This window comes from Podarcis liolepis (genome assembly GCF_965112155.1).
Source record: "Podarcis liolepis genome assembly, chromosome: 9".
Taxonomy (NCBI): domain Eukaryota; kingdom Metazoa; phylum Chordata; class Lepidosauria; order Squamata; family Lacertidae; genus Podarcis; species Podarcis liolepis.
Window position 1 is genome coordinate 628,553 of NC_139564.1, and position 22,403 is coordinate 650,955.

At 55.5% G+C, this 22,403-nt stretch overlaps 2 protein-coding genes and 1 long non-coding RNA gene across 9 annotated transcripts in view; 2 read left to right on the forward strand and 1 right to left on the reverse strand.

Annotated features, from left to right (window-relative positions):
- Positions 1–448, forward strand: part of LOC310686075 — a 46,388-nt gene extending 45,940 nt beyond the window's left edge. Inside the window, exon 2 of the long non-coding RNA XR_014515707.1 lies at positions 405–448. This is a non-coding gene — a long non-coding RNA (uncharacterized lncRNA). The remainder of the gene's footprint in view (positions 1–404) is intronic.
- WDR54 (WD repeat domain 54) overlaps positions 1–3,119 on the reverse strand; it is a 22,125-nt gene extending 19,006 nt beyond the window's left edge. Inside the window, exon 1 of one of the 2 annotated variants that reach the window (XM_083458960.1) lies at positions 2,990–3,119. In XM_083458960.1, the coding sequence (XP_083315086.1) occupies positions 2,990–3,037 (48 nt within the window). In that variant the 5' untranslated portion in view covers positions 3,038–3,119. Of the gene's footprint in view, positions 1–1,391; positions 1,443–2,989 lie in introns of those variants that run through there. The other variant, XM_083458962.1, reaches the window with a different exon arrangement.
- On the forward strand, positions 1,495–21,429 carry LOC310685808 (uncharacterized protein C2orf81 homolog; the record flags this gene model as incomplete). Of its 6 annotated transcripts, none has more annotated exons than XM_083458782.1 (5): positions 3,191–3,523; positions 4,375–4,437; positions 5,865–6,086; positions 17,248–17,454; positions 20,359–21,429. In XM_083458782.1, the coding sequence occupies 5 exons, from the start codon at positions 3,191–3,193 to the stop codon at positions 21,346–21,348; spliced, it is 1,815 nt and encodes a 604-aa protein (XP_083314908.1). In that variant the 3' UTR covers positions 21,349–21,429. The 6 variants fall into 6 exon arrangements, with proteins under 6 accessions (XP_083314910.1, XP_083314908.1, XP_083314909.1 ...); XM_083458783.1 differs by having other exon boundaries at positions 3,191–3,508; XM_083458787.1 differs by having other exon boundaries at positions 3,465–3,534.
- Positions 21,430–22,403: the final 974 nt, after the last annotated feature.

Here is a 22,403-nt window from a genome sequence, read left to right on the forward strand (position 1 = left end):
TTGGGGTGTCGGGGTTGGTGTGTCAGAAAAAAGTAAGGTAAAGGGACCCCTGAGCATTAGGTCCAGTTGTGGCCGACTCTGGGGTTGCGGCGCTCATCTCGCTTTATTGGCTGAGGGAGCCGGCGTACATGTGGCCAGCAGGACTATACCGCTTCTGGCGAACCAGAGCAGCGCATGGAAACGCCGTTTACCTTCCCGCCAGAGCGGTACCTATTTATCTACTTGCACTTGGACATGCTTTCGAACTGCTAGGTGGCAGGAGCAGGGACTGAGCAACAGGAGCTCACCCCCGCCACTCGCGTCCCTAACATGGGGATGAGCAGCTAATAAAAGTTGGGGTCTTCTTTTGTTCGGGGCTTCCATCTTGTTCCACCTGGTGGCAGGTGGGAGTCCTGTCACCACAGTCTTCAATCAAGACCAAGCCAACTGGCTGCTGTTTTGCTCTGGTCTTCCTGGCTGGTGTCCTTGTTTTTTGTCCAAGGGAGCCCTCAGATTTCTCCGTTATCACCCTCCAGAGCCAGTCCTCAGCCCCAGAGTGTTCCTGAGCATGTGCAGAGCGCTGGCCCAGTGGTTTAACCCACAGCGCCACCCGCGTCCCTGTCGGAGAGAGACCAGGGTTCAAATTCGCCTCGCAGTGGGGCGTCGCTGCCTCTCTGCCCGCCCTCCCTCGCTGGGGGCTTGTGCTGGGGGGAGAAAGGCGGGCAAGGGGCCTCCGCTCCCTCCCTCCCCGCACTAGCAGGAGGAGGAGGCAGGTGTTCCAAGGGGGGGAAGCGGAGGAAGGACCGCAAGCGCTTCTCCCATAGATTAGTAGTGGGAGACTAGCATGGATGGTCTGATCTGCAGGTTTACTTCGGGCGCTATGCCCCCCCCTTCCTCCCCCCCCCCCGCCTGATGGAACTGGGAGCTGCAGGTGGAGCACAGGAGAAAAGATGCAGAACTGCAGCAGCATCTTCGCAGCTTGGACTTCGTTTTGCGCCAAAAGCGGTTGCTGCTTGCAGTTCTTTCATGGCAGTGTTTCATCAGCTGGTGTCTGGAGCAGCAACCTCTGGAGAGGAAGGGCTCAAAACCGGCGCTGCTCTCCAAAATTATCTGGTCCCTTTTTAACTTTGTATTTCAGCTGGTTGACTAAAATCCCTTCTTTTGGGTGCTGGCCCCTTATTTTCAAACCTGCAAGTTGACAGCTCTGCTCCCCTCCCTCTTCCTCCCTCCCTCCCCGCACGCCGACATCTAGCTCCTCAGGGCCAGGGCTCGGGAGCAGGCCCCGCCCACCGGCCAGGCGGCCCAGTCCCCGCCGCGCAGGGCGCATGCGCGGGCTCTCCCGCTGGGCCTTGGGGGTCCCGGCTCTTCCCGGCCCCCGCCGCCCCCTCCCCGGCCCGCCGCCGCCGCCTCACCCGCCGCCTTCTCTTCCTCCTCCGGCCGGCTTGCCCCGCTGCCATGGAGACGGCGCCCGGGCGCGCTGACGTCAGGACGGTGGCCGGCGGGGCGCGGGCGATTGGCGGCCGGGCGGAGTTGCCATGGCGACGCGGCTGCTGGCGGCGTCTCGCGGGGCGCGCCCGTCTCTGCGCGAAGTCTCCTCCACCTTCCTCAGCCTGGCGGTGAGGCGCGGGGGCGCGGGGCGCGCGTGCCCGCGGGGGGGGGGGCCGGGGCCGCCGGGCTGGGCGTGAGAGCCGGCGGAACTCCCCGCCTCAGGGGGGTCCCCAGGGGCCAGCTAGTCCAGCCCGCCGCCTGCGCGCCAGGAGGAGCTTCCCGGGCCCCTCCTCCTCCCCCTCAGCACTGTATCTGTATGCCGCCTTTCCGTAGTGAAAGCAAGGCTCAAGGCGGCTTACAACGGGGCAAGATTTGCAGGGAGCTGAGATCCCTGCTGCAGGCAGCGGGTTGGGATGGATGACCTCGGGGGGTCCCTCTCCCCACGCCAGCCCTCCAGTCCTCGGCCCAATTAGCACAGGGCCCTGCCTTGCAGGAGGTTGGAAGGAATGGCTCCAGGGCCTCTTCCAGCTCCAGGGTTCCGGTTCTAAGGTTCCGGTGGCCCCGATGATGATGATGATGATTATTATTATTATTATTTATACCCCGCCTATCTGGCTGGGTTTCCCCAGCCACTCTGGGCAGCTTCCAACCAAATATTAAAAACAATACAGTGCTACCTCAGGTTCCATACGCTTCAGGTTCCAGACTCCGCTAACCCAGAAATAGAATCTCGGGTTAAGAACATTGCTTCAGGATGAGAACAGAAATTGTGCTCCGGCAGCAGCAGGAGGCCCCATTAGCTAAAGTGGTGCTTCAGGTTAAGAACAGTTTCAGGTTCAGAACGGACCTCCAGAACGAATTAAGGACTTAACCCGAGGGACCACTGTACAGCGCCAGACATTAAAGACTTCCCTCAAGAGGGCCGCCTCTGCTCGGCTGGTTCCCCAGGTCAGAGGCAGCCCTGCAGCGCTGGAAGGGGGCCGGGGGCCAGATTGCAGGTTTCCCACCCTGGGCCTCTGTCTGGACAGCCTGGAGACCGGGAGGCCGGGCTGGACATTGGGATCCCTCAACAGGGTCTGATCCAGCAGACTCCTCTGACGTTCCAGGGAAATTCTCCTCTGGACATCAGAGCATCAGTGGAGAAGAGCCTTCAGCCGGATCAGGCCTCTGGGTCTCCCTTTGGCCGACCAGATGCCCCAAATGGGAAAACCACAAACCTGAGCCAAGCCCAAGAGCAACTCTCCCTCCTGCGGCTCCAGCACCTGGGATTCAGAGGCACACAAATCAAATATTTTCCCACTAAGCATATATATATTGACTTCCCTTCACCGCTGTTGCGGTTTCTTATATTTTTATTTTAAAATACTGCATTTCCGTCTATTAATTACTTCCTAATATTTCTATAGCATTACTTTTAACTGCTTGTCTTACGTTGATCCTGCTAACGAACTTCTTTGTCTTCAAATATCCCACGAATTTCCCCCATTCCTTGATAAAAATTCCTTTCCTCTTGGTTTCTTACTTGTAACGTAGAACTGCAGAATTGGAAGGGACACCAGGGGTCAGTCATTTAGTCCAACCCCTGGAATATGTCCAACCCTCTTCTAAAGCCATCTTGGTTAGTGGTCATCACTGCCTCCTGTGGCAGTGAGTTCCGCGGTTTATCTCCCCGCCTTTCTTTCATCTCTCCTGAATCTTCCAGCTGCCCGGGCGTCTCTTCCGCATGAGCTCTAGCTGCCCTGCTCTCCTCTTGGCCTTCACCCTTGGGGTGTCCCCTGGCGATGGCCTGCAGCTTCCGTCCTCCCCCCTGACCGTTGGTCCTGCTGGTGGTGGGTGCTGGACTGCGGATCCCCTGGAGGGGGTCCCGCTAGCTGGCCCCATGGCAACCGCCGCTCTGGGGCCCTGGCGGCTTCTCCTCCCTTCAACTCCTCTCTGTTCTCACTGTTCTCAGAACAATGAGCTTTGTGGGTTCTTTGGAATGGTCTGGCGGTTGGTGGACTGGGCTTCCGCTCTGGGACTCTGCAGTCCAGAGCGGCTGCAGGTGAGCCTCCCTCAGGTGGGCAGCAGGTGGGTGGCCCCCCCGAAGGACATAAAAATTGGCAAAGAAAGGGGTGGAAACCCAGAGGTGCAGGGTGACCCAGGTGCTTTGGGGGGGGGTCTTCAGTCCCGGCGGTTTCATCACAGCTGAATTGGTTTCGCTTTGTTTCTTTCCGGGGGGCAGAGGAGTTGGTGACAGGTTACAGGTCACTTGCATCTTGCATCTTGCGCATGGGTTATGTTCTGGGATGGCACACGTAACACAGAAGTGCGCATAGTTGCGCCACCCCATTCGAACTGCTCCTGCAACATGGAGGTGCTGTGTGGAATGAGTTTCTTGCTGCCGCCCCCCCCCCAAAAAACCCCTACAAGGTTAAAACCTCTTTTTCTCAGCGTCTTTGCAGCACAAAAGAGCTTTTAAGCTCTCTGCCATCCGTGTTTTTAATGCCCACGATTTAAACCAGCTGTCAGCTGTGTCAAGTGAAATCGTGCAGGTGAACGGCCGTCAGCTGAAGATTCTGGGTGCGGTTTCTCGTAAGAACTTATTTCTTCTTGTCTTTTGTTTGCGATCCCCACTCAGGTGCTTCCAATTCTGACCAGCAAGCGGACACGGCCGGACGCCTGGGTTCTCTCTCCGGGCCTGAGGTTGAGCCGTCACACCAGGGACACCCGGCCCCCTGCTGGCTGCTCTGCTTCTGTTTTCCTGCCATTGAAGTCCTTGGCCCCCATCCTGTCAAATGTTCTTCTTGCAGAGATAAGGCTGGCACCAGCTGGAGGATCTTTTCACCCCCCGCGGGGAAATTTCCCTCTTCTCCCGGACTTTCCCTAACCTTCTCTTATTTATTTCCTCGACTGTACCTTTGGTCTAAGGAGGTCCGTGAGGTGTGCCTGGCTCTCCTCTTCCTCACTGAATCCCCAGAACACCCCTGCAAGGTAGGTGAGGCGGAGAGTTAGGGACTGGCCCAAGGTCACTCCCTGAGCTTCCTGGCTGAGCGGGGACTCAAACCCTGGTCTTCCTGGTCAGAGTCTGACACTCTCACCCAGGGGTCAGCAACCTAAGGCCCATGGGCCGGAAGCAGCCAGTGGAGGTCGTTTGACCAGCCCACAAGCCGCCCGCAAACTGAGATGCCCGCTCATGCACTGCACTAAACTGGTGCAGTGCGGTGCAGGGAGTTGCTTCCGCGGCACCCAAAATTGCATCTGCACAGACGCAGGTGCCCAAAATTGCATCTGTGCATGTGCAGACGCCAAAAGCCACAGGCGCACGCACAATCCAGCCCACGGAGGAATCTCCGCGGGACTGATCAGGCCCAGGCAGGATAAACCTTGCTGCCCCCTGCTCTAACCATTATGCTGCACAGCCTCTCCCTCCATATTGGTTCCTGGTGTCTTCAGCCATGATGGCGACTGTTGAGGCTTATCTTATTGCCATTTGCTACACGCTATCACTGCATGAGCCGCTTTCCTTTTCTAATTGAAAAGCAGCGCAGAAATTTTTAATTAATGTAATTAATTAAATTCCTGCCTTGCGTCACGAGGATCAGACAAATCGGTGGAGGAGGAGAGGGCTGTGGATGGCTGCTAGCCAGAATGCCTCTGCTCTGCAATGCTTCTGAATCCCAGTTGCTGGAAACTACAGGAGGGGAGAGGGATCCCGTGTGCGAATCCTGCTTGCGGGTTTCCTATTAGGGCGTCTGGTCAGCTACTGTGAGATCAGGGTGCTGGACACGACCCCCCCCCCTTTGGCCTGATCCTGCTGCTGGTGGTCTCTTCTCCTGCTATTCAATCCATACTCCATTGATGGGAGTCCATGTGGCAGAGGCAAGAGGCGGCCAGAACCCCCATCAGGGACCCTACAGAGCTGTGATCCCCTTTGCCCAAAGCTGGAAAGGGCCCAGAACTCAGAACAACCTATGGTGTGTGCAGAAGCCCCCAGATTCCCTCCAGGGCATCTTTGGCTCCTTGCAGATCCTGGGAATCTGCTGCCACTCCCCCACCCCCAGAGTAGGTGTCCCAGGCTGGGTGGACCAATGGTGTGAGCTGCGGGGAACCGGCTCCCTAAGCTACGCCAGCCTGCAGGCAGGGCCCTTCACCTTGTCCCTGCAGCCCATGCCAGCCTCATTTCCTCCCAGAGCTGGTGCTGGGACCCAGAGCTTCCCTCCCAGAACTGAAAAACCAAGGAAGACCCTTCCTTTCTCACCCCAGTCCCCCTGCACCCCTTTCGGGGATCGGGGAGGGCAAGGGCACGGGAGCGTTCGTTGGCACCAGCGCCATGCCCGAGGACCAGGCACAGAGCTGTTCCTTGCTCCCCCCCCATCTCAAGAGCTGACTCTGAGAGGTGCGTTCTGTTTCCCCCGCAGAAAATGACGTCCCGCGTGACCCTGGCGAAGTCCCGGGCGGAGAGGTCGCGCCCGCCCACGGTACCCATCCCCCAGATGGAGATCGTCCCGGGGCGCCTGACGGAAGGAGACTGGTTCTCCCTGCTGGGCTTTGAAGAAGCCGAGGATCACGTGGGCGACATCCTGGCAGGGCTGATTGATCATGTCCTGGAGGAGTGCTTCAAGGTCTACTTGGAGAGGCAGGTGAGTCGTTCTTGGGGCAGCGCTGCCTTCCAGGGTGAGGAGGCTGCTGTTCGGGGCCTAGGCTGCGTGCCAGAAGCCCTTCGGTTTCAAACTCCAGGCCCCTCACCTTCTAGGAAAGAGAGAAGGACTGAGCAGCGTTAGAAACTTAGATATAGAAGCTAGGGGGCATTTGAGGGCAAGTGTTGTTTTTCAAATGATGGACTGTGTGATTGATTCTCTTCTGCTTTATTTCTCAGTGATGGCCCACTTTGTCCAGCTGGGTTCACCTTCGGAGAAGGCAGTATTGTTGCTGCTGTTTCTGTTCTTAATAGTCCTTTTATGTATATATCTCCTGCCCACCTAGCAGTTCGAAAGCACGTCAAAGTGCAAGTAGATAAATAGGTACCGCTCCGGCGGGAAGGTAAACAGCGTTTCCGTGCATTGCTCTGGTTCGCCAGAAGCGGCTTAGTCAGGCTGACCACATGACCTGGAAGCTATACGCCGGCTCCCTCGGCCAGTAAAGCGAGATGAGCGCCGCAACCCCAGAGTCGGCCACGACTGGACCTAATGGTCAGGGGTCCCTTTACCTTTACCTTTTAAAATGCAGCCTCATTTTAAAAGTAGCCCATAGATCAAAACCGTAAGGGGAGGGAAACACAAGGGTCAGACTGAGTCCAAACCAAAGGCCAGGCGGAACAGCTCTGTCTTGCAGGCCCTGCGGAAAGATGTCAAATCCCGCAGGGCCCTAGTCTCTTGTGACAGAGCGTTCCACCAAGTTGGGGCCAGTACTGAAAAGGCCCTAGTTGAGACCAGTCTAACCACTTTGTGACTTGGGACCTCCAAAGTGTTGTCATTTGTGGACCTTAAGGTCCTCTGTGGGACATACCAGGAGAGGCGGTCCCGTAGGTATGAGGGTTCTAGGCCGCATAGGACTTTAAAGGTCAAAACCAGCACCTTGAACATGACCCTGTACTCTACCAGGAGCTTCCTAATGATTATCATTCTATGCTTTTAGCTTTTTCTCTCACTTTCTCTTTAAGCCACCCTGAAAAACACAAGATAAATATCATAGAATCATAGAATCATAGAGTTGGAAGAGACCACAAGGGCCATCGAGTCCAACCCCCTGCCAAGCAGGAAACACCATCAGAGCACTCCTGACATATGGTTGTCAAGCCTCTGCTTAAAGACCTCCAAAGGAGGAGACTCCACCACACTCCTTGGCAGCAAATTCCACTGTCGAACAGCTCTTACTGTCAGGAAGTTCTTCCTAATGTTTAGGTGGAATCTTCTTTCTTGTAGTTTGGATCCATTGCTCCGTGTCCGCTTCTCTGGAGCAGCAGAAAACAACCTTTCTCCCTCCTCTATGTGACATCCTTTTATATATTTGAACATGGCTATCATATCACCCCTTAACCTCCTCTTCTCCAGGCTAAACATGCCCAGCTCCCTTAGCCGTTCCTCATAAGGCATCGTTTCCAGGCCTTTGACCATTTTGGTTGCCCTCCTCTGGACACGTTCCAGTTTGTCAGTGTCCTTCTTGAACTGTGGTGCCCAGAACTGGACACAGTACTCCAGGTGAGGCCTGACCAGAGCAGAATACAGTGGCACTATTACTTCCCTTGATCTAGATGCTATACTCCTATTGATGCGGCCCAGAATTGCATTGGCTTTTTTAGCTGCCGCGTCACACTGTTGGCTCATGTCAAGTTTGTGGTCAACCAAGACTCCTAGATCCTTTTCACATGTACTGCTCTCAAGCCAGGTGTCACCCATCTTGTATTTGTGCCTCTCATTTTTTTTGCCCAAGTGCAATACTTTACATTTCTCCCTGTTAAAATTCATCTTGTTTGCTTTTGCCCAGTTCTCTAATCTGTCAAGGTCGTTTTGAAGTGTGATCCTGTCCTCTGGGGTGTTAGCCACCCCTCCCAGTTTGGTGTCATCTGCAAATTTGATCAGGATGCCCTTGAGTCCATCATCCAAGTCGTTGATAAAGATGTTGAATAAGACTGGGCCCAAGACAGAACCCTGTGGCACCCCACTAGTCACTCTTCTCCAGGATGAAGAGGAACCATTGATGAGCACCCTTTGGGTTCGGTCAGTCAGCCAGTTACAAATCCACTGAGTGGTAGCATAGTCAAGACCGCATTTTACCAGCTTCTTTACAAGAATATCATGGGGCACCTTGTCAAATGCCTTGCTGAAATCAAGGTAGGCTATATCCACTGAGTTCCCTTCATCTACCAGGCTTGTAATTCTGTCAAAAAACGAGATCAGGTTAGTCTGACATGACTTATTTTTCAGAAATCCATGCTGACTATTGGTGATCACAGCATTCCTTTCTAGGTGCTCACAGACTGTTTGCTTAATGATCTGCTCCAGAATCTTCCCTGGTATTGATGTCAGACTGACTGGGCGGTAATTATTTGGGTCCTCTCTTTCCCCCCTTTTGAAAATAGGGACAACATTTGCCCTCCTCCAGTCTGCCGGGACTTCGCCTGTTCTCCAGGAATTCTCAAAGATGACTGCCAGTGGTTCTGAGATCACATCTGCCAGTTCTTTTAATACTCTTGGATGCAGTTCATCTGGCCCTGGAGACTTGAATACATCTAAACTAGCCAAGTATTCTTGTACTATCTCCTTAGTTATTCTGGGCTGTGTTTCCTTTGCTGAATCATTTGCTCCAAATTCTTCAGGTCGGGCATTGTTTTCTTTATCGGAGAAGACTGAGGCAAAGGCGGCATTGAGGAGTTCTGCCCTTTCTGTGTCCCCTGTTTGCATTTCACCATTGTCAGAGCTGCTTGAAGATCCTAGCTCACAGAGGATCACGCTAGCCAGCGGTCATTAAGTAAAAGTCTTTATTGAATTACAGTTTCCATTCTCACGCTGCTGCGCGCAACTCTACGCCTAGTAGCTAGGTCGGCGAAGCTCCGTCTGAGTCTCCGCCCTGTGTGCACCAACTTAATATCCTAGCCTTGCTCCACCTTTTCCTCCTGACTGTCCTCCTCTGGGTCCCTCTACCCCCCGGGGCTTCTTCCTTCCGGGATTCTTCTGACGCTGACCCAGACCCTCCTGCCTCCTTGCGCCGGGCTTTAGGACCTGGCTCTCTTTCGGGGCTGCTTACTGCGCCGCCTTCCTCTGCATTTGAACTTGGCGCGCGCGCCCAACCTTCCACTTTCCTCTCAACCGTTTCTTCGCTCCCCGATGGAGGTGTGGCCATCCCCGACTCATGTCCTCCCTCCTGTGGAGGTGTGGCCACTCCTGACTCATGTCCTCCCTCCTGTGGTGAGCTGCCAGCGCTTCCCCCCTGGCTCCCTTCCTCTTCCCTGCTTCCTGGCGGTGACGCTGGTCCCGATTTCCAGCTGCTCCCCCCTGAGTCCTCTCTGGCTCTGTCTTCCTGGGGTGCCCCCCTAGACTCCCCCCTTGCCCTCGCCACTGGTGCTCCTTTCTGTGAATCCTCTGATTCACTGGAAAGACTAGGAGATCTCGGGTCGTCGTCGTCACTCATCTTTTCTTCTGCCTCCTCCCCTTCGCTCTCTGTTTCCTCCCTTGCCCGTGCTTCTGCTCCTAAACCCCTGACATCCATCCCCCCCTCGAAGCCCCCCATTCCCCCCTCCCCTCCTTCCGGTGCTGGAGCTGGGGGCTGCTGTTGCAAAGGGACGAACGTCGGGTATCGGTCGCTTCCCGTGGCAGGCCTCCATCTGAAGTCTCCCGGGTCTTCCTCCCCGCTCTCGTCGACGACAGTCACCTCCGCTTCCATCTCTGTGCCGCCGTGCTCGAAACCAGGGTCGTCCCCAAAAACGTCCATGTCCGTCTCTCCCTCACTTCCTCCTGTCGGTGTTGCTCGTCCTGGGCCTTCCAGCCACCGTCTGCGCCACTGCTCCTCTGGCCTATCGTCCCACCAATACGAGGGTTCTGATGCAGATCCCGAGGGTGACCCCTCCGGGGAACGGACGTCTTGTGTCGGGTCCTCGTCCGAGTCGAACCCCCGGAAAGTGCTGGTCGAAAGTGTGGGCGTGAAAAGCCAGTCGTCAAAATATTCTGCTGGCATAGGTCTATGGGGAAAGAGGGCATGAAACTCGTCTTTGAGGAGAGGTTCGTCCAAGGCGTAGCCCGGCACCCAGCTGTTCGCACTGGCCGGGGTGCCCTCCTTGGCGAGAAAGTATTCTACCCCCTCTTCCCCCCATCTGGAGTCCAAAATCTCAGTGACTTCGTTGATGCGCTCCTTCTGTGCCACTTCCGCGTGCCCTGTTCTGTCTCTGACCGGACTCGGCGCTGTTCCGGGTTCCTGGAACCTGTGCGGTGCCTTGTAGGGAGTGAGCACCGATCTGTGGAATACCGGATGCATTCTGGAACCCTCCGGAAGTGCCAGTCTGAAAGCTACCGGGTTGACCTGCTCTTCGACTTGGTAGGGCCCCAGTTGCTTATGCCCTAGTTTCTTCTTGGCCAACGACCTGGCCGGCACTGCGTGGTCTGCTAACCAAACCCAGTCTCCCACGTGGAGCTCTTCTCCAACCCTTCTGTGCTTGTCTGCTTGTACCTTGTATGCGTGCTTGGCCAGCTCCAGGTGGCGCCTCAGCTGATCGTGGACCTCCTGCAGCTCCGACGCGAACGCATCTGCTGTCTGCGGCTCCCCCTCCCCCATTCTTTCCAGTCCCGGGAAGGTTCTGGGGTGCCTCCCGTTGTTGGCGAAGAACGGCGTGACCCCCGTGGACACGTGCTTCGTGTTGTTGTAGGCGAACTCGGCAAGCGGTAGGTAATCCACCCACGTCGCAGGCTGTTGATTTGCATAACATCTCAGGTACTGCTGCATGATGGCATTGACCCGCTCCGCTTGCCCGTTGGTCTGCGGGTGTCTCGCCGACGCCAGGTTGATCTTGACGTTCAGGAAGCCCATCAGCTTCTGCCAGAAATTCGAGATGAACTGCCGCCCCCGGTCGGACAGAATAGACCGTGGCAGACCATGAACCTTGAACACGTGGTCTATGAACAGTTTGGCGGTTTGCTCCGCCGTGGCCACCTTCGCACACGGAATGAAATGCGCCATCTTGGAAAACAGGTCCACCACCACCAGCACTGCCGTCTTGCCCCTTGAGCTGGGCAGATCCGTGACAAAGTCCAGAGCCACCCTTTCCCAAGGTTCGACCGGAGTTTGCAGCGGTTCCAACAGTCCGGCCGGCGGTTTGTGCACTGGTTTGGCCCTCTGGCAGGTGTCGCACCTCGCCACGTAGTCTGCGACCTCCCCTCTCATTCCAGGCCACCAGAAATCCCTGGCTACTAATTCCACCGTCTTCTCCTTGCCAAAGTGCCCGGCCGTGGGCGCGTCGTGCAGCTGCTGCAGCACCTTGGCTCGAAGTTCGTCTCCCGGCACGTAGATGGCCCCTTTTCGGATGAGCAATCCATCTCGTAGCCGGAAACCGTCGGCCGCTGCCTTGCCCCTTTGCACCTCTGCCATCTTTGCTTGTGCGAAGGAGTCCTCCTGCAACGCACGTCGCACCGCCTCTAGGTCCACGGTCGCCGCGGCGCACGCCCACACTGCTGGTGCGAAGATGTGCATGGCGGCCGCTGGCGTTGCGTCCTCCAGATACTGTGGCTTACGGGAGAGAGCGTCTGCCATGATGTTGGTGTCCCCCGGGACATACTCTATTCGGAAGTCGAAGTTTGCAAAGAACTCAGCCCAACGTATCTGCCTCTGGTTCAGGAACTGTGCCGTGCGCCAGTGCTCTAGATTCTTGTGGTCCGTGCAAACCTGCACCGTGTGCTTGGCGCCGATCAGAAAGTGCCTCCACGCCTTGAACGCTGCGTGAATGGCCAGCAACTCCCTGTCCCAGATGGTGTAGTTCTGTTCGGACTTGCTGAGCTTCCTGGAGTAAAACGCTCCCGGTCGCCACACCCCCTGCGGGTCTTTCTGCAACAGGACCGCCCCCACGGCTCTGTCCGAGGCGTCTGTCTCCACCCTCATCGGCTTGCTGGGGTTGACATGAAGCAGCTGCTCTTCCGACGCGAAGAGACGCTTGAGTGCCTGAAAGGACTGCTCCGCCTGCGCTGTCCAAACGAACTTCTTCTTCTTGGAGCTAAGCGTGTCAGTGATGGCCGCTGTCTGCATCGCGAAGCCCTTGATAAACTTGCGATAGAAGTTCGCAAAGCCGACAAACCGTTGGACCTCCTTCCGGTTGCGCGGACTCTTCCAATCCAACACCGCTCGAACCTTGGCGCTGTCCATGGCGAGCCCCTTGTCAGACAGCTTGTAGCCCAGAAAATCCACCTCCGGCACGTCAAATTGGCACTTCTCCAGCTTGGCGTAGAGCCTATGTTGCTTTAGTCTGCTCAGCACTTCCTTGACGTGTCCGTCATGCTCCTGCTGCGACTCCGAAAAGATCAGGATGTCATCTAAGAAACAGACGCACGTCTTGTAGAGAAGTCCCGCCAACACGTGATGCATAAACGCTTGAAAAACGTGGGAGCCATTTTGCAATCCAAAAGGCATAACTCTATATTCGTAGGTCCCCAGTGGCGTGAACATGGCTGTCTTCCACTCATCTCCTTCCCGCATGCGAATGAGGTTGTACGCCCCCCGCAGGTCCAACTTGGTGAACACTCTGCCCTTCCGTACCTTTGCGAGGAGGTCGTCAATACGGGGCATGGGGAAGTCCGATGGCCTAGTCAGACTGTTCAAAATCCTGTAATCCACTACCAGTCTTTTCTGGGGCGTGTCCCGCTTCTTAACAAAGAATACGGGACTGCCCCCCACTGCCCTGGACTCCCGGATGAAGCCGCGTTGCAAATTATGGTCAATGAACTCTTTGAGTTCCTGCAGTTCGTCCTCTGACATGGAATACAGTTTCCCTTTAGGCAGCGCCGCCCCCGGCAGCAGGTCAATTTTGCAGTCATATGGTCTGTGAGGGGGTAGCCTGTCTGCCTCCTTCTCGCAGAAAACTTCCAAAAATTCAGCGTACTTGTGTGGAATCGCTTGCAGCGTGCCTAGCAGCAGCTGTGACTCCTCTTCTTCTCCTTCCTGCCTGGGCACGATGCAGTGTTCAGCACAAAAGGAAGAGCCGAAGGTCAGCTGCCTCTGGTACCAAGCCATCGCTGGGCTGTGCTTGTCCAGCCAACTCATGCCCAATACAATGGGCGTGTCAGATAGTCGAGTGACGTTGAAGCTGATGATTTCTCTGTGATTCCCAAGTCGCATCACCATTGGTGGCGTCTGCTTCACCACTTGCCCCCCGAGCAGCTCCCTGCCATCCACCGTGACAACCTGCAGGGGCAGTGTGGCCGGCAGCAACTGCACAGCGTGCCTGTCGACAAAGTCCTGCCCTATAAAGTCCGCATTGCTGCCTGAGTCAATGGTGATTGGCACATCCATGGTGATTCCATTGGGCAGTTGGAGAGACGCTGTGAGCCTCACTACTGGTTTGGGCGGGAGGGGGTTCACGGGCTGTAAAATCGCTGGGGACTGCGTCACTAACACGTCTGGCTGGGCCCCAGTGCCTCTTCCTCCAGCCAGACAGCCTCGTTTCCCTGCTGTGGTCCTCCTTGCTGTGTTGCTGCAGTCACCATTGCTGAGGCTGCAGTGAGCTTGTGGGGCCTCTGGGGACACTCTTTCGCCATATGCCCTGGCTCCTCACAGACGTAACACTTCCTGTTCCCTCTAGGAGGCTTCGCTTTCACTGCTGCTGGTGCTAGGGCTCTGGTTGCTGACTGAGCCCTTGCACCTCCCACCTCCATAGGTTCGGCTCCTCCTCCTGGCGGAGGCGTGGATTGCGCCCGCGCTGCTTCCCTGGGAAAGAAGGAGGGGCTCCCGGCTGGTTCGCGCCCTCCACGCCCTTCATCCCTGTTCCACGGACGTCCTTCCAGCCTCACCCCCACTGCCAGTGCCCTCTGAACGACCTCCTGGGTGGTTCGGGGTCTATCCCCCCTGGCGATCTCATCTTTAATCGAGTTATGCAGCCCCTCCCAAAAGAGGTCTCTTACAGGAGCCGAATCTCTGTCCCATTCCAGGGCACTGACCAAGGCGAAAAAGCGGGCATGGTACTGCCTGACGCTGGCCCTCCCTTGTCTCAGCCCATGCACCTCCTTCCGTGCAAGATCCACGTCAATACTTGATAAAAAACACCCATCCATTGCTTTAATAAAGGCATCTGCATTCTGTAGCGCCGGATCCTTATCTCTCCATAAATTGCGTAGCCATGCTCTCGCATCCCCATGCAGATGGGACATGATGAACCCCACTCTCTCTTGTTCATCTCTAAAGTCTTTATGCAGCAGTTGCAGTGCGCACAGTACGTCGGCTCTAAAGTTGGGATACTGTTGCAGGTTCCCATCGAAGTGAGAGACCAGCCCGCCTGTCCGTCTCGCCAACCCAATGCCCTCCTGCCGGGGTGTCTGCTTTGTCAGCACGTCTAACCTGACCTGGAGATCCCTGCAGGCTGCGGCTGCTTCCTCCCCCCTCTTCCTGGATGCTAGAGCCTCGGCGTTCAGTTGTGCCACCGCGTTTCTGAGTTCCTCTATCTGCTGCTCAGCCGTCATGTCGTCTGCCGTTCGTGAGCTTGCTAGTAGGCACCTGTGTTTCTCCCCTCCTCGAGGCTGTAGATGCCCACAAGTTGAGACGGAGCTTACTGTCAGAGCTGCTTGAAGATCCTAGCTCACAGAGGATCACGCTAGCCAGCGGTCATTAAGTAAAAGTCTTTATTGAATTACAGTTTCCATTCTCACGCTGCTGCGCGCAACTCTACGCCTAGTAGCTAGGTCGGCGAAGCTCCGTCTGAGTCTCCGCCCTGTGTGCACCAACTTAATATCCTAGCCTTGCTCCACCTTTTCCTCCTGACTGTCCTCCTCTGGGTCCCTCTACCCCCCGGGGCTTCTTCCTTCCGGGATTCTTCTGACGCTGACCCAGACCCTCCTGCCTCCTTGCGCCGGGCTTTAGGACCTGGCTCTCTTTCGGGGCTGCTTACTGCGCCGCCTTCCTCTGCATTTGAACTTGGCGCGCGCGCCCAACCTTCCACTTTCCTCTCAACCGTTTCTTCGCTCCCCGATGGAGGTGTGGCCATCCCCGACTCATGTCCTCCCTCCTGTGGAGGTGTGGCCACTCCTGACTCATGTCCTCCCTCCTGTGGTGAGCTGCCAGCGCTTCCCCCCTGGCTCCCTTCCTCTTCCCTGCTTCCTGGCGGTGACGCTGGTCCCGATTTCCAGCTGCTCCCCCCTGAGTCCTCTCTGGCTCTGTCTTCCTGGGGTGCCCCCCTAGACTCCCCCCTTGCCCTCGCCACTGGTGCTCCTTTCTGTGAATCCTCTGATTCACTGGAAAGACTAGGAGATCTCGGGTCGTCGTCGTCACTCATCTTTTCTTCTGCCTCCTCCCCTTCGCTCTCTGTTTCCTCCCTTGCCCGTGCTTCTGCTCCTAAACCCCTGACAACCATCTTCTCCTCTGAGTGACCCCACTGTTTCTTTGTTCTTCCTTTTGCTACGAACATACCCATAAAAGCCTTTTTTGTTGCTTTTAACCTCTCTAGCAAGCCTGAGTTCATTCTGTGCTTTAGCTTTTCTGACTTTGTGTCTACACGTGCTGGCTATTTGTTTGAATTCCTCTTTGGTGGTTTCCCCCCTTTTCCATTTTTTGTACACATCCTTTTTTAATCTTAACTCAGTTAAAAGTTCTTTAGATAGCCACCCTGGCTTCTTTAGGCACCTTCCATGTTTCCGTCTCATTGGTATTGCCTGACGTTGTGCTTTTACTATCTCCCTCTTAACAATCTCCCAGCCACCATGAACTCCCTTTCCTTTTAGTATTACTGTCCATGGGATCTCACCCAGCACTTCCCTAAGTTTTATGAAGTCGGCTTTCTTAAAGTCAAGAAATTGAGTCCTAGTATGCTTGGCTGCTCCTTTCCGCTGTATAGTAAACTTCAGAAGAGCATGATCACTTGTGCCTAATGATCCTTCCACTTCTACCCCACTAACCAGGTCATCAACATTGGTTAGGACCAGATCTAAAATGGCTGTTCCTCTTGTTGCTTCTCCCACTTTCCAGTGAGGAATCTGTTTGACCTTATGCTCTTGGCTGAGTCAAATATAAAGATAAATGGATGGTCACCTGTCATGTGTGATCTGGTGGAGATTCCTGCATTGCAGGGGGTTGAACTAAATGTCTGCATGACTCGGGGTCCCTTCCAACTCCACCATTCTGTGATTCTATCAAGAATAAGAATAATTGGCACCTAACACAGCATCTTCAAAAGCAGAGACATCACCTTGCCAACAAAGGTCCGTATAGCTAAAGCCATGGTTTTCCCAGTAGTGATGTATGGAAGTGAGAGCTGGACCATAAAGAAGGCTGATTGCCGAAGAATGGATGCTTTTGAATTCTGGTGCTGGAGGAGACTCTTGAGAGTCCCATGGACTGCAAGAAGATCCAACCTCTCCATTCTGAAGGAAATCAGCCCTGAGTGCTCACTGGAAGGACAGATCCTGAAGCTGAGGCTCCAAGACTTTGGCCACCTCATGAGAAGAGAAGACTCCCTGGAAAAGACCCTGATGTTGGGAAAGAAGGAGGGCACAAGGAGAAGGGGACGACAGAGGATGAGATGGTGGGACAGTGTTCTCAAAGTGGCCAACATGAGTTTGACCAAGCTGCGGGAGGCAGTGGAAGACAGGAGTGCCTGGCGTGCTCTGGTCCAGGGGTCACGAAGAGGCGGACTTGACTAAACGACTCAACAACAACAACAACATGTTTCGTTTCTTAGCCCAGCCGTTGCAAACAGCTTGGAATCAGAGAACTGCAGAGTTGGAAGGGTCCCCCGAGGGCCATCTAGTCCAGCCCCCGGCAATGCAGGAATCCCAGCATTTTTTGCAGGCACCGAAAGGGATAGGCTGAAGGTGTCCATCCCGTATCAAGGAGCCTGACGGCCTGGCCTTTTGAAAGAGGCCAACCAGGTGTGCATGTGCCACAGGTGCAAATCTCGCCCCTCAGCCTAACCTTCCTGCCTGCCCTTCTGACTCTGATGCTCAGAGCTGGGCTGTTTGTGGGAGAGCCCAGTGTGTGTGTGTGTGTGTGTGTTTCTCTTTCTCTCCTTGGGGTTTCCAGACCAGCTGGGGGGGACGGTGAGGCCGTGAGCCTTGGAGGGGACCCTGCCAGACCCTCCCCTCCCCAATCTCCTGCTCACCCTCCGCTCTGCCCCCTCCCCAGTGCATCCCCTACGTCATCACCCAGGCCCGGGACGCCATGCTCCAGATCATCGAGTGGCGCTTCCTGGTGCGAGACGAGGGCGAGGCTGGGGTGCCCACGGAGCCCACCTGGCAGGAGGACGAGGAGCCAGTGGCCGGCATCACCGACTCCTGGGCCCAGGGCTCTGTGCCTGTGCTGCAAGCCATGCCGCGCCCGGAGGAGCCAGAGGTAGGAGGGCAGGGGGGCTGGCACACCGGCCAGGCTGGCAAGGGGCGCCATCGTCCTGCTGGGGCTGATGAATTCAAGATCCTTCCAATAACGCTTGGGGGGGTGATCAGGGAGGCATCCAGAGGAGGACTGGGTGGACCGGGGCCCCAGAGGACAGATCCTGCCAGGAGGGCAGAAGGGACAGGGGGTGCTTGGCCTGCAGAGAAGGCCCAGCTGGGTGGTATATCGATATATTTTCCAAAACCATATCATGACCTCCATTTCATGATTTTTGACCTACACCTTGGCTCCCGAACGCCGCAGACCCGGAAGTGACTGTTCCGGTTTGCAAACGTTCTTTGGAACCCAAACATCCGGCGGGGCTTCCGCGGCTTCTGATTGGCTGCAGGAGCTTTCTGCAGCCAATCGGAAGCCGCACCTTGGTTTCTGAACGTTAAATGGACTTCTGGAATGGATTTTGTTCGACTTCCGAGGTATGACTGTATTGCAAATCATGCTGCATGTGCGCTACCCAAAAATCACAGTGCAGGAAATAGCATGAATCCAGCCAGAGCCTCTGCGTAGCTCCATCCTTGTGTCAGACATTGTGATAGATCAGTATATTGCCGTGTTCAGCTGGTGATATAATTGAAAACCAATTTTGCCCCTCCCTAGCTCATGATGGGCTTAGTTCCTAGCAGGTTGAAGTTCTCCCTGGGATGTTGCGGCAAATGTGGCATGGCAGCATCATGCTGCAGCTTCCCTGCTGTTCTCGTGAGGTGTTGCGTCCTCCAGGGAGAGCTGGAGCTCCATGGCGGAGCTGAAGGCTTCGGGTTCAGACCCCAGTGGCAGCATCTCTGGTTAGGGCTGGGAGAAACTCCCTGCTAAATACTGTGCAAGATGGACTCCGTATCCCTGGCCTGGAAGCCGCAGTTCCTCCTGCCCTGGAGGCGGGTGTAGTTGACTGCCAAGGTCCCAGCAGAATGACTTCGTTTCAGAGAGGAAGTGAGCAGGTGGCCTTGGCTGTAAAAGAGCCGCAAGTTACCTTGTTCACCTCCTCCTGAACCGACAGCGTTCTGGCAGTGGCACAAGCCTTGAAAATCCCTCCCCGTTTGGCACAGCCCTCCAGCAAAGTTCACGCTTTGCCCTTTCACCTGAACTGCCCCCATCCCTCTGCAGTTTTGCAGTTTGCCAACCCCGGACAGAGCAGTCAGGTTGGGAAGGTCCCCTGCCTGACTCCCCGGAGACCCTCTTGCCTAGAAATATGGAACCAATGTCTCCCCCACAAACACCGGGATTTGTCTCCTCTTCACTACGAGGACTTGGAATAGTAGCTTGTAATAATAATAATAATAATAATAATAATAATAATAATAATAATAATAATATAATTTATTATTTACACCCCGCCCATCTGGCTGGGTTTTCCCAGAAACTCTGGGCAGCTTCCAACATAATATTAAAATACAATCGTCTATTAAACATTAAAAGTTCCCCTAAACAGGGCTTCCTTCAGGTGTCTTCTAAAAGTTTGGTAGTTATTTTTCTCTTTGACATCTGCTGGGAGGGCGTTCCACAGGGCGGGCACCACCACCGAGAAGACCCTCTGCCTGGTTCTCTGTAACTTGGCTTCTCGCAGGGAGGGAACCGCCAGAAGGCCCTCAGAACCGGACCTCAGTGTCCGGGCAGATGTCTTGATTCTGCTCTTCATACCCCCAGTTTTGAGGCTAACCTTAGAGTCACAGAACCATAGAGTTGAAAGAGTTCCCTGAGAGTCATCTAGTCCAGCCCCCTGCAGTGCAGGAATCTCGGCTCAGGCATCCCTGACCGATGGCCACCTGACCTCGGCTTAAAACCCCCAAGGAAGGAAAGTCCACCATCTCCCCAGGGAGACTGTTTCACTGTCAAAACAGCTCTGCTGCCATAGCATCAAAGCCTAGTCTTTCAAAACATTGCAAAAAAAACCTCAACCCCATGAATTTTTTTATTTTATGTTGTAGAATGCCCTCTTGTTTCTCGAGGAAGGGCGGTGTATACAATTAATAAATAATAATGATATTATAACCAGTCAGCTTCTCCCACCCAGTCCAACAGGCTGGCTTCTAGCCCCTTGGCTTGTGTTCTTAAATGTTTTTAATTGGTTTTTCAAAAGGAACATGAGACTACAGCACCCCTTAGTAAGCAACTTCCCCTCCTCACCCAATTTCCCCAAACCAGAGGGTCCTATGGAGAAGCATTTTTCCAAGGTTCAAATGCAACTCTGGTGGGTGCCATTGTAACGGACATAGTGCTATGAAACTGTCTCTTCCCAGCTCAAGGCTTTAACTTCCTTGGTCCATTTCCCTGAAAGCTTTTTTCTCCAATGCGACCTTTGTGAATGTTCCAGAGATTTCCAGTTTGGGCCAACAAGTTCTCGGGCATTTCCTGAAAGAAGAGCGATTGGTGCTTCTTATCTCAGATGGACATTGTCATTTTTAAAGGTTGCTAACAATGTTCAAGGGACGCGGGTGGTGCTGTGGTCTAAACTACTGAGCCTAGGGCTTGCTGATCAGAAGGTCAGCGGTTCGAATCCCTGCGATGGGGTGAGCTCCTGTTGTTCGGTCCCAGCTCCTACCAACCTAACAGTTCGAAAGCACATCAAGTGCAAGTAGATAAATAGGTACTGCTCCGGCGGGAAGGTAAACAGTGTTTCCGTGCGCTGCTCTGGTTTGCCAGAAGTGGCTTAGTCCTGCTGACCACATGACCCGGAAGCTGTCGGCGGACAAATGCCAGCCCCCTCGGCCTATAGAGCGAGATGAGCACGCAACCCCAGAGTCGTCCGCAACTGGACCTAACGGTCAGGGGTACCTTTACCTAACAATGTTCAAATTTTGGGGTGCTGATCTTCTGGTCCGTCGGCTGACCTGGCCAACGTCTCTCCTCCAGGTTCCCAGACTCCCAGAGGAAGTTCCTCAACTCCCGGACGAGTCCCCCGTTGCCAAAGAGGAGCCCGCAGGGCCCCCCGATATTGCTGCTCAGGGCTTCCCCCTGGGGACCCCCAGGTGGGAGGCAGAGAAGCTGGCCCAGGAGTCCTTGAAGGAGGTGCGGCCCGCCAGGTCCCACAGCAGCAAGGCGGTGCTGAAGTCCAGAACCCACCTGGTGTCCATCACCCCCCTGCCGTCCCCCCTGCCGTCCTGCAAGAGCAGGCTGGGCCCCCAGGCCTACTACGGGCCCCTGCAGGCCTCCCGGCTGAGCGACATCGTGAAGCCGCTGGCCGGCTCGGAGAAGGAGCTGCTCCTGCGCCAGCTCTCCCAGATGCCCGTGGAGGAGGCCTCGCGCCTGTGTCTCCTGCCACTCTCCTGCAGCAACCTGCTGCGGATCCAGCTGGGCCGCCCACCCAACACCCGGGACGTCTTCTACGACCAGGCGGGCAACATCACCGCCGCGCCGCGCCTGGAGCCGGCCAGCCTGCCCAAGCGCTGGGTCAAGCCCTCGGCCGAGGTGGTGGACCCGGAGGTGGAGTCGCAGCAGCAGGAGGCCCTGAAGACCGTCTCGGGGCGCAGAGCCCCCAAGCTGCCCAGGGGCCCGGCCAAGAAGGGCAGCACCCACGGCGAAAGGCTGCTGGGGGTGCGGAGGAGCCTGGCGGAGAAAGCTGCCCAGCCTCCCAGCCCGGCCGGAGGGGTCCTGCAGCCCACCAGCTTCGTCTTCGTCAAGCCCAACTTGCTGACCCAGACGGTGCAGCTGGCCACGGGGGTGACCCTCCGGTGTGTGGGTGGTGTCCGGGAGAAGGTCTCTCCCCATGCGCACCAGGAGAAGGCCAAGGAGGGGCCGGGGAACCTCCACCCCATGTGCCTTCGGGTGCCCACCCCCAGCCGGCAGCACATCCTCCAGCAGCCGAAGCCTCTACCCCGCTTGCGCCCGGGAGCTGCCCTCTGATCGGCACAGCCCTGCCCTCCCTGACCCCCCCCTGCACCCCTTTGATCTCCTTGTAACTTAATAAACGGAGAGGTTTTTGGAGCCTGGTTTCTCTCGTTGTCTGCCTCACGACTGCAACGCCTCCAGAACCGCCTCTCCCCGTAGGAAGCAAGCCAGACCCTGCCCTCCGAGGCCCTTTTTTGTGTGACTCCTCTGGGAGAGGGCCGGAGGGTGGAAACATGAGAACGGGGCCTTTTCGGAGGTGGCTCCCCGCTTTTGGGATGCACTCGCCAGGGAGGATCACCTAGTGCCTTCACCACATATCTTCAGGTGCCAGGCAAAAATGTTTCTCTCCAACCAGCCTTTGGCTGTTACACTGTGACCTTTTAAATGTGCCCGCACGGTTGAGGCGATGGTCATTGTTTTTTAATTATTTTGTTCCACACTTGGTGGTTTTCCGTTGCAAATTGGCCTGTGACCTTTGGATGGAGGGTGGCATATAAATTTAATAAATAATTGGGATACTGCCAGGGAGATATAGTCCATCATGGCCCCAAGCCGGCTGCCGGACGATCCATCGATCCCTGTAGTCTGCCAGACGATCCATCGATCCCTGTAGTCACGCAGCTTCTAGCGACACGAGTTTCCTGGAAATACCTTGCCACATTCCAGGGCTCGTGCACACTCTTTACCAGCAGATAAAGCACACAGCAGAAGATGCACAGCAGGAGAGCATATTTACAGACTTTATTCAGCGTTGATCAGAACAAAGAAAAAACATGACCGTTCTGAGTCAGTGTCTCCGACCGAGAGAAATCGAAAGCAACAGCAAGCATAAACATCCTGTGAATAGGACATGCGCAGACTCTGTGACTCACAAAGCCTGCTCCCTTTTAAGGTGGAACGGAAATATCCTAACAGTTGGCTGCTGCAGGTTCTCCGGGTAGCAGCCAAATCCACACACACACACCCCAGCAGACCGTTGTGTGTTTAATTTGCAAAAGGGAGTGGCTCTGAGGCCCAGGCCTGCCTGGAAACCTTATGCTCTGGCCCAGAAGCCCTGCTCCAGTCCCAGG